The 11,202-nt window shown below is 37.8% G+C and overlaps 1 protein-coding gene across 1 annotated transcript; it reads left to right on the top strand.

Annotated features, from left to right (window-relative positions):
• The first annotated feature begins 6,121 nt into the window (after window positions 1-6,121).
• LOC122670017 lies at window positions 6,122-10,795 on the top strand. Its single transcript, XM_043866953.1, has 8 exons — window positions 6,122-6,139; window positions 7,233-7,595; window positions 7,686-8,069; window positions 8,159-8,545; window positions 8,594-8,671; window positions 9,130-9,545; window positions 10,257-10,326; window positions 10,401-10,795. Exons 2-8 carry the CDS (start codon window positions 7,495-7,497, stop codon window positions 10,477-10,479), a joined length of 1,515 nt encoding a protein of 504 aa, XP_043722888.1. The 5' UTR covers window positions 6,122-6,139; window positions 7,233-7,494; the 3' UTR covers window positions 10,480-10,795.
• Window positions 10,796-11,202: the final 407 nt, after the last annotated feature.

Below are 11,202 nucleotides of genomic sequence, written 5' to 3'. Positions count from 1 at the left end.
GGAAGCATGGAATTCCATGGGTTTATCAAGTATTTCAGTGGAGGGCCAGGTACAAGGTACATGCAGTGGTGCTTTCTGTTATTGATAAGCTGAAGCCTCAAGGAGGTATTTTCTGAAGCGATATTCTTTTATTGACGGTGATGTGAGTGTTATGGAATACCTACATCGATCTGGTTTTTCGCAATAGTACTTCTCTTTCTCCTTCCAACATTATGTTCAAGGCTCGATTCTTTACTAGAGACTTCATCAATGCCTACACTTCACCCACTAATCCAACAAATAATTTCAACATTTTTTGGATCCAACTTACGATTGGAAGAGTTAAAATTATTGTGGATGGAGCAAGTAAAGGCAATCCTGGTCCAATAGGGATTGAGGGTGTTTGTCGAGACAATCAGGGCAAGGTCTTGTTCTGTTTCATGGAAGGCTTGGGAACTACCTAATGATCGTAAACATCCTTAATGGTAAAGATCTTTCAATTCCCTAGAGAATTTCCTTGATTTTAAAGGATTGCGAGCTTCTTCTCTAGCATTTCGAATTCATTGCCTTTCAACATACCTACAGGGAAGGGAATTTTGTAGCGAACACCTTAGCTGATATGGGTGCTATCACACAAGAGTCCTCCTTTTGGTTCAACTCTTCTCCTTGGCTTTTGTATGATTCTCTTTCTATTTGTTACCCAAGGAATTATCAATAAAAGTTATATTTACCAACAAAAAAACAGAAAAAGTTTAACTGCTCTCATAGTCAAACTTGTGATTTTCAAAATTTCATGTTGGTAGTAAAAATAAAAAAGGAAAAATAGGTTTTTGACTTGATTCGTCCTTTTCAAAATCAGGTGATTCGGGGGAATCAAACTTATTGAGGCAAGTCATATTTTTTTCTTACTTTTTATAGGGAAAAGGCTAGGCATGGTGGCGTTGTGCCCAGTCAGAGCCTGTCTCTCTCCCACCTGTTATGGAACTGACCCTTGCCCTCTCCCTCCCATCCTTTCCATTGGGTACAACAGTTTTGCTCAGGGAAAATCAGCGTCATGCCCAACACTCCCTCTTTTTTTTTTAATATCTTCCTTCTTCTCCTTCTCTAAGTGAAGATGAAGTCAGGCTATGGTTGCTTCGCAGGTGAGACAAAAAACAATGAGCCAATATTGAAGACAATGAACAAAAATTCTAGAGGTTTATTTAATTGTTGATCAAACTTATGGTTTATGAATAACATATGGCCCAATAAAAAAATAGACCCACTGAGTTTCGCATGGCTCGAAAAAAAAACATCGAGTCGATGACAACTTGGGCTAACTCATACATAGTTTGATTATTTCTTAAAGCTGGGCGAGTCTTCATTACTCATAACAAGGTTTCATATTTTCTTTTTCTCATAATTCGACTTGGGTGACTTGCCTGAGTCAAAACCTGGTTTCCAACTATTATTGACAGTCCAAGCTTTTACCATCAAACCAAATGACAGTCCTTAAATCTCCATCCAAAATATTCCTAATTGCTTTTGCCTTAGATCAATTGATTCCTTTTTATAACAAGATCTATTGATGTTGAAATGTTTGGCCAAGCCTATTTTTTTGCCAAGCTATTTTGATTTGATGATAGAAACTTTAGGTTGTATTTAATATACATTCTCATAATGGATTCTAGATATACAATAATTTGTCAAAATTGTCAAATTTACATAAGCATAATAGTCTTACCTCAATACCGATGTAATAAGTACAAGAAACACCTTCCTCTTCTCTTGACAAAGAAAACTCAATCACGTAATATTCAAATATCTGAGAATGTTCTCTGTGCCGCAATGCAGGCTGTGCCAGATACATGGGCAACCTGTGCAGGGGGCAGGGTAGTCATTATGCCCACTGCCATGTACCTGGGCGCAACCTGCACTGCGGCACAAAGAACAACACCCCTTCAAATATATATGAACCTTTATGAGTGCATGTATCATTTTGTTTGCATTATTCTGTATGTCATTGTGTACACCACTCTCTCTATGCACACCACACTCTAAGTGAGTACCATAGAACACGCTCTATGTCACATCTATAAAGCTTTTCTTTGTACGTGACGTAGAGCTAAAGCACTTCTCTCTTTTTCCTCTTTATTATTCTCTCTATAAAAGGAGGAGAGAGTGGTTGTGAACCGTCACACTCGTGATTTGTTTTTTTTCTTCTTTCTTAAATGCTTTAGGGAAAATATCATTCCCTCCCCTCTAAGTTTCGTTAATATCAAGTCAATACCTAAATTTTGAAAAATGATAATACGCTCTCTTACTTTTGAAAGATTCTATCAACCATACCCTAGGTGACTAACTCTATTAAAACAGCATATGAAAAGACGATATTACCCTTATTCCTAACCTCAATTCTTTCTTCTTCTTTCCTCTTCTTTCTTCTTCCAATAGCCACAGTCACCACCACCATCGCGGCCACCACGGCTGTATCCACCACCGGTGCTGTATATATACAGACATTGAAAAAAAGAGAATATTGAGATGAAGCAAACGGGTACTCAACTACTCATTGCTGAGTGCCTACCCCATAGGCCACACCTCATCTTTTCTCCAACTCTAAATACAACGATCATTGTAAGCCTCTCATACCAGATAATTACCAGTAAAGAACGCTCCTAGTGACACGACATCGTCATTTATCTCTACATTTTGCATCAGACAACAACCCCACCCTTCTCTTCTTAAAACTTCTGAAAGAAAGAATTAATTAGAAAGACGTGTTGCCGCTTAAACCGTCTCTCTCTCTCTCTCATCTTCATTTTATGGAAGAAGAGAAACTCCTCTTAAAACCATCCAACCGTAATCCTGTTACTTGCAATTCAATTAGAGTATATATCTCTTTCAGATCTCAGCCTTCTCCAATCACCAGCCATTAACTATAGTTGGATTATCATCAGAGATGAGATATAGGGGTGAAAGTCTATAAAGTATACAAGAGAGGTAAAAACTTACCCAAAATATAATTGGGGCTTAGTTTGTGAGTTTATCCATTAGCCTCGATTGCTGGAACAGAAAAGATCTTAATAAAGGGTGGGTGGCTTTTACCAACATCTCATTCGCCCCCTTGCAGTTGCTCTTTCTTTCTCTCTCTCTCTCTCTCTCTCTCTCTTTTTGTTTCTCTATTTTGCTCTAGTAGTCGTCTTCTTCTGGTTGTTGATTGTTTAAGTTTAGGCTTTCAGGGTTTCGATGGTTTATCGTCTATTTTGTCCCTCGAAAGATGAGGAGAAACCAAGATGAGCTATCAAGGGTTTTCTACGAGTTCTGCGCTCTCATCTTCAACATCCTTCATTCTCCTCCTCTCATGATGCCCTTATTGACCCCTTCTTCGGCCATGGCACCATCTGCCCCTTCTGTGCGATAGGAGGTAGCAATGGTGGCTGGTGGTGCTGGCGGAAGAAGAAAGACAAGAAACATAGAGATGATGAAGAGGAGAAAAAAGGGTTTTGGGGGAAAAAGATGAAAGAGGGGTTATGGAATGGAAAGGGTAAAATAGGAATTAAATTATACTAAGGGTAATTTTGGCTTTTAGAAAAATTGGACATGCCACATCATCACTTAATGGCATTTTTTATCGGTTAGGGTACGGTTGATAGAATCTCTACAAAATAGGGGAGGGTACAATCATTTTTCAAAACTTGGGTATTGAGATGATATTAAGGAAACTTAGAGGGGAGGGGGATGATATTTTCCCAATGCTTTATTTATTCCACTGCCTTTATTACACTTATCATGTTACCTGGAAACGTCTACATTCCGGTTGCCTGATCACTTCTCATGTTTCTTCTAACTTGTAATTTGCAGATCCCTTTACCAAGGTCCTCCGTCACGATTAGTTTCTATTCATCCTTTTCAAATTAGACGTTTGTAATATTCACCCTCCAACTTGAGGGGGAGTATTAAGAGGTCTATTGAAGGAGATCTCACTACCACGTCTTCTAGCTGTGCCAAGAAGTTTCGTATCGTCATTCAATCTCTTGTAATATTCAATTCCTTTTGCATCCGGAGTCTCCCCTTATTTCATGCGATATTAGTTTCCTATTCAAATAGATTTCTATTATCTCATGGATTCCTCTATATATTCTTTGTAATATTCATAGTTCAATACAGTTCAATACAATAGAGTTTCCAATTTCACAACCTTTGATGAAATTGTGAAATCAATCCATACATGCATGGGTTCTTATGAGAAAGAAACCCAACACGTGTGATAATACACATGTGATAATGTAAACAAGGAGAGGAAGTGACCATCCTTACACACGAAGGCACCCTCTATCCTTAAAGCTTTTGTAAAGTAAAGGCCCCTATTTTTTAATAAAAAATGATTTTATATTTTATTTTATTTTATTTTTTTATCCTTAAATTGTATCAGTGAATTGGTATCAGATCGGTCAATATTTGGGATCAGTCTCGGTCAATTCCAATTCAAATTAGGTAATCCAATGAGATTACAAACCATGCATGCAGGATTTAGTAATCAAACCCATATTGGTCTTTGCTATCGATACAGATCAGTCGTATTTGTCAGTATTGGGCTGGTTCCAGATTTAAAAAAAATATATATATATATTTTTTAACCTAAAATCTTAGCATTTTAATCAATTCACCAAATCAGTTTATCATTGTTACCAATGCTTAAATCCCTAGCTGTGCACGTGGCATATTGTTTCACTGATTGGTTAAAGATAACCACAGTGGTAAAGGTGTCAATCGATGCAGTTTCGGTTTTTCGTTCCAATTTCAATTTGATTCAAAATACAATGTATGAAAACTAAAATCAAATAAGTGCATGTGTTTCCAAACCAGAATCAAATCGACATGTCAGTTCCGATTGATTTTTATTCGGTTTCTACATCTTTGCAGCAAAAGAATCTCTTATTTGTTAGAATTATACTCCACTAAACTTTTTTCAATCTTTAAATTGGAATAAAATGTATCATCCATGTTAATTAAAGCGAATATGATTTATTTGGTTTATTCTTCGATTTAAAAATGGTTAATTCGGTTTGATTTGATGTTTTCAATCATGAAATCGAAACCGAACCAAACTAATGGCTATTGGGTAATTCGGTTTTGGTTTCAAAATCTAAAATCTTTAATCAGCCTTTTGCTCTGTCTCTCTCTCTCTCTCTGGGGTTTTTGTTTCTCTGATTTTCATTTCACACTGAGGAAGTTTTACTTTGTGGTAGATGCAGAGGCTTTTTATCGTTCTCGTCGATCTTCATCTCCCAATCGGCCGTCCGTCCAATCAGTTTCTCACTGCCGTCGTTCGTTTTCTCATGTCGACTAACGCCGTGGTCTCGAGAGCTCTGGAATAGTGTTCCATTTAACGAAAAGGAGCAGAAAAGTTCGGGAAAGAACTTCTGAAAGGTATTAGGAGCATGGTATTTTGTGAATACTAAGTTTTACGGGTTAGTGTTAATTGATAGCTGCTCAGTTTTATTGTATTGGATTTATACATGTGAGAATACAACTTTGCAGTAAATTTTGGGTTTTTGGTACTGAGTTCTTTCCTTTTCGTTTCTCTGAAAAATTCTGTTATTGTTTGCAGTTTTGATTTTGTTGAGCTTGAAATTCCTAGAAAAATCCTCCTTGTAGTGGGTGGGCTTGTTGATGACTTGTTGATGAATAACTTACTGTGGGGCAATGGGACAAGTATTCTACGTGAATTTTCTATGTGCCCATAAATCAGGTTAGCTTAAGGTTGCTTGAACTAGAACTCTCTTTTTCCTTCGTACTTCTTATAGGTTACTTCTTCTCACATCATCCTCACCCTGAAAAACAGAAGAAAGTATTCTGTAGGAAACTAGATAGGATTTTATTGCCTTCCTCGGTTACTCTTAATGGCAAAAGTTTTCGTGAAAGTATAAGTTGAAATGCAATTATTGGTATAATCTGAAGCTTATGCTGTTGACCATTGGCTGTTAGTTGTTCTGATGTTCAGGATCTTATTTTCAGTTGAGAATTCATTAGAAAAATTTGTAGCTTCTGATATTTAATTGCTTTAATTTAAGGTGGAAGAGTTTTTCAGTACTCTTTTGCTATACCAGTGGTAACTTTCTAATGGCCAAAATCTATATTTATTGGATGCAACTCCTGTTTTAGGACCCTGCAAAAGGTAGAAGCTTAAGTCCTTATATTTTATGAGCAAATTACTCAGACCTCCCCTGACCTTTCTGACAATTCAGGGAAGCTCCCCTGTCCTTCTGACAAGGTTTGCAGGAGGAAAAAGAGTGCTGTGGAAGCAAAACAAGAAGGATGAGAAGGTGGGTTTTGGAGAGAAGAGTATTGTTGCATCTCATCTGGGTTCAAGGTTTGCAGGAGGAAAGAGAAGAAGAGGAAGAAGAAGAAGAAAAAAGGGGAACGGTGCGTTATAGTTGTCTTTTGTAAGTAAGGGCATTTTAGTCACATGAGGTTAATTATTAACACCGTTAACGGCCTAAGGCTAAGTGAAGCCCAGTTTGAGTAGTTGTCAGAAGGGCAGGGGAGATTCCCTGAATTGTCAGAAAGGTCAGGGGAGGTCTAAGTAATTTGCTCATATTTTATTCTCCACTTAGCATCCCCCTCAGACTTACGGCTTATGGTAACATAGTGATTCAAGCTGCCTTTGTAGGAAAGAAGAAGCCCTAGTGACAGGATTTTAATTGGAAGTAAACAATGGGAATAATGAGCCCCAGTCCTTCCACTAAAGCATCAACAGTAAGGAAAGGATATTAATTGACATACAAAATTTAAATAACAAGGCCCAGGTGTTGGAGTGCTATCTTTGTGTTTATAAGACACATTCAAATTTTATTTGATTTTATTTTTTCAATCAATATGAGAGGTGAGGATGAGAGGGTGGACCTTGGTGCAGTGGTTAGGTTGCTCTATTGTGACCTAGTGGTTGTGGGTTTGAATTGGGAAACAGCCTCTCTACGACGCGGGGGTTAGGCTGTGAACATTATAACCCTCCCGAGACCCCACAGTGGTGGGAGCCTCGTGCACTGGGTTCGCCCATTTTTATGAGAGATGGGGATGAAGAACTGCTTTTATTTGGTGAGTTGAATGGCCAGCATCTTGTTTCAGATGTTAGATGTTGGGCTTGCACTTGAAGTTTTTTGATTGTAGTCATTTTGGTTTTTGATCGTCCTACACTTGAGCTTAGCTTCGTTCACAATTCATAAATGGGTATTATGTTGATGAATTACTCGTCTTTGGTCTGAACTCAGGTTATCTAGAACAAGGTGTTACTGTGACTCTTGCAACAAATTAAAGAGGTCATCTCAAAATCCTGGAAAGCTAGATGGCATGAAGAATGGTTTGTGACATTGCGTTACCTTAACCGTTTTTTGGGATGACCATCTCTTCATTTCTTTACATTCAAAGATGTTGTGCAAGAAGAATAGATCTGCTGGTTGGGCTGCTTTTGATCTCAAGCAGAAGCAAAAATAAGGTCTCAAACTAGACTTTGATATTGACCCCTATACACCCATGCCAAATAAGGCAAGCACTCTTGCTCCCTCTGGAAACTTAATGCTGAGAAATGTTCCACCAGTGAAGGCTTCTTCATCAGTAGTACAACCTGAAATGGACTTTCCAATTCCCATTGATGACAAAGATTCAAAAAGACAACCATTAGAGGGTAATCCTAATAGGACACTTGATAACAAGGTTGTCAAGAAAAATAATACCGTTAAGGTTCTTGAGAAGCTGAAAGAGTTCCATGGCTGGGCTGACAATAGTTTGACTGAGGACATTGTAGCTGCTGTGAACAACAATTTTGACCAGGCTTCTACTCCATTGAAAGATATGGTTACATCCAGTAGCAGCTCTGAAGAGAATAAGCCAGTAGACCTTGCAGAACTGAAAGCTGTTATTTGGGGCTGTCTTGATGACATGAAGCCTGAACCGATGGATGGAGGTGTTATTTTTGAAAATAAGTTATCTAATGGTACTATGGACATTAAACTGTTGTCAAGGCCCTTAATGTCTCTACCTGCTGAGCCTGAGCGAAAAGAGGACGATGTATACTTGACCCATCGTAAAGATGCAGTAAGAATGAAAAGGTATGTTTTTCTTGATGCTTAAAAATCTTATTCAAGAATGCTACCTTATGGTTCGTCACTTCATCATTTTTTTTTTTGAACTTCTGTAGAAACTTAATGCTGAGAAATGTTTCACCAGCGAAGGCTCTCTCATCAGTGCTCCAACCTGAAATGGACTTTCCAATTCCCATTGATGACAATGATTCAAAAAGACAACCATCAGATGGTAATCCTAGTAGGACACTTGATAATAAGGTTGTGAAGGAAAATAATACCATTAAGGTTCTTGAGAAGCTGAAAGAGCTCTATGGTGGGGCTGACAATAGTTTGACTGAGGACATTGTAGCTGCTGTGAACAACAATTTTGACCAGGCTTCTAATCCAATGAAGGGAATGGTTACATCCAGCAGCAGCTCTGAAGAGGATAAGTCAGTAGACCTTGCAGAATTGAAAGCTGTTATTCGGGGCTGTCTTGATGACATGAAGTCTGAATTGATGTCATCTAATGGTAATATGGACATTAACCTGCTTTCAAGGCCCTTAATGTCTCTACCTGCTGAGCCTGTGCGGGAAGAGGACGATGTATACTTGACCCATCGTAAAGATGCGATAAGAGTGGTAAGGTATGTTTTTCTTGATGCTTAAAAATCTTATTCAAGAATGCTACCTGATGGTCCAGCACTACCATTTTTTCTTACTTCTGTAGAACTCCACTTCTTTAAGTGAGTTTAGAATTTCATAAAACTACAAGAATGCTATTTTCACTTGAATGGAATCTGGTGCCACTCCTGTAATTTTCTTATACTCTTAGTTACATAGATTGACCCATGTTTTCTGTGTCATAATTACTCCCAAAGAAAATAGTTTTGAAATGGTTGGGCGAATATGATGCACTCTAAATCTTTCAGTCCAGTGCTTGTCTTTGGGCAATTTCCGGGGTTATTCAGCATGCATTGTTAAATGATGAAACACTTTCATGTCCAAAGCCTCTCAATCGGCTCTCTTTGTCAGTATGAATTCATATGGACTTCAGCTTTTGTCTTATAATAAGAAACTAGAATTCCATTTTTTCACTGAGCAGGTCAGCATCTCAGTATACACTAGCAGCCAAGAACGCCTTTCTAAGAGGTGACCACTTCTCTGCTCAACAGCTCTCACTTAAGGCCCAAGAAGAATGGAGGCTTGCTAAACAGCTGAATGCATCGGCAGCTGAGGAAATTTTAACTATTACAAATAGAAAAAATAATATATGGAAGTTGGACTTACATGGCCTCCATGCATGCGAAGCTGTGCATGCCTTACAGAAGCATCTTCAGAAGATTGAAACACAGATGCCTTTGAATTGTGCTGTACCTCTCAAGAAAGTCAAGCCCAAAGTTGGAATAGTATGTCCTCCATTGGTCGAGACACATAGTTGCAAGGGCATGGAGTTGAAGGCTGATGTTCAAAACTACACGTTATCCAGTCGGAGATGGGCAATATTGGAGGTTATAACAGGTATGGTTTCACTCATGTTCACTCTTAATAAATTAATGCTCTTATGGCTCCCAAGTTTCCATATATTTTCTTGTAAATTGTAATGAGTCCGAATTTGATCCAAGATCCAGTGTAAAGGGACAAAGCAAAAGATATATAATTGTAAGAGCTCTATTGGTTGTCTACCAAAAAAAAAAGAGCTCTATTGGTTGGAACCGCCTGAATTTCCTGCTAGATCTTCGACCTCACCCCAAATAAGTGGCTGTAGCCAAAGCAAAATTTGGTTTTTTCCTTGCTACCAGACTCCCAGTGTGTTTTTTGCAAGGGTTAACCTGGATAATTCTTGGTCTATAACATAAATTTTGAGGTTGAATGCCATTGCTTGAAAATGTCATTCTATAAAACTTCAGGAATTTTGGTATCTTCAAATATTTTTTGTAGTAAAATATCACTCTTCTCTACCCAACTTAGCCTTATTGTTTACTTTCACTATAAACATATACAACATACATGAACATATACCTCAGAAACATATAATCGGATTTCTATTTGTTCAGTTCACCTTTCTAGTCGGAAATATTGGTTTTTTAAGAAACCTAGGCCTCTTCAAATAACCTGTCCTCAATCAATCAAAACCTGCTTCACATGGCAACTTTAGGGGCTGAGTCCAAACCATACTATAAACCTTGAATGAGAAGTTATATGATCACTGAACAGTCTGTTTTGTGACAGGGAAGGGTAACCACAGCCGACGAAAACCTGTTCTTCCTTCAACAATCAGAAGTTTCCTCCTTGAGAATGGGTGAGATTTCTTACTTGCCACTCACACAACTTGATCTAATGGAAAACAAAATTTCATTTAGTCTTTTGGTAGAGATGCATTGGAGAATGTATCTTGACCATAGATTTCCCAACCCATGAATTCCATTGTCTTGCAGATATCGTTTTAAGATGAGGCCTGGTGCAATTGCAGTCCATCCCAAGTTCCGTAACAGGTGAAAACAATAGGTTATGTATTACCAAATGTAAAATATGCGTCTAATTAGTGCATGTCATTTAACTTATCTTTGAGCTGTTATCAAATTGTGCTTTAGAAGGCTTTGCTCTTTGAATAAGATTATCACAGATTAAACTAACAAGTTATGGGTGTGTTCTGAATTGTAATTTTGTAGTGGTTTGAGGCTGAATTGTAATTCATTGTTGTCTATGTTTTATCATTGGCTGTAGTAAATGTATTAAGACCTGAATAATGATTCCTTTTCTGAGAAAAACAAATCCTTCAAACAAATCGCTTTGCACATCTTGGTTTGATAATTTCTTTAGTTCTGAAGATATTACTAGTTTTAGTGGTATATTTTTTGTTTGAAAGAAGAAGATGGATGTGAAATCCGATCAGAAATAGATTCCTCAAAGAGGGTTTCAGGACAAGTTTTGTGATAATTGGATCAAAATGAGATGAACTGATGGGTTGTATAAAATGGTTGTCATCTTTTAAGATAGACAAGACATGGGTTGTTGAATTTGGTTGTTAAAGAAATTCACTAGAGCAAGCATGACCAATACATTCAATCAAATGGCGAAGGGTAGCCCTTCATTTGGTGATCTTCATCATATTCTTCATTTGTCCTCTATGAATAGCTAGGGAGTCTCTTAAAACAACCAAATAAAGTGACTCCCC

This window comes from Telopea speciosissima, chromosome 7, assembly GCF_018873765.1.
Source record: "Telopea speciosissima isolate NSW1024214 ecotype Mountain lineage chromosome 7, Tspe_v1, whole genome shotgun sequence".
Taxonomy (NCBI): domain Eukaryota; kingdom Viridiplantae; phylum Streptophyta; class Magnoliopsida; order Proteales; family Proteaceae; genus Telopea; species Telopea speciosissima.
Note: the sequence above shows the minus strand (reverse complement) of the source record. Positions and strands in the feature narration are given on the sequence as shown.

What these genes read in the sequence shown, in the direction of transcription:
- LOC122670017 (XM_043866953.1), top strand. Translation starts at nt 7,495, where the DNA reads ATGCCAAATAAGGCAAGCACTCTTGCTCCCTCTGGAAACTTAATGCTG. An exon ending in GTAGTACAACCTGAAATGGA is followed by an intron (nt 7,596 to 7,685) that starts CTTTCCAATTCC and finishes GGTTGTCAAGAA; the next exon opens with AAATAATACCGTTAAGGTTC. An exon ending in AATATTGGAGGTTATAACAG is followed by an intron (nt 9,546 to 10,256) that starts GTATGGTTTCAC and finishes GTTTTGTGACAG; the next exon opens with GGAAGGGTAACCACAGCCGA.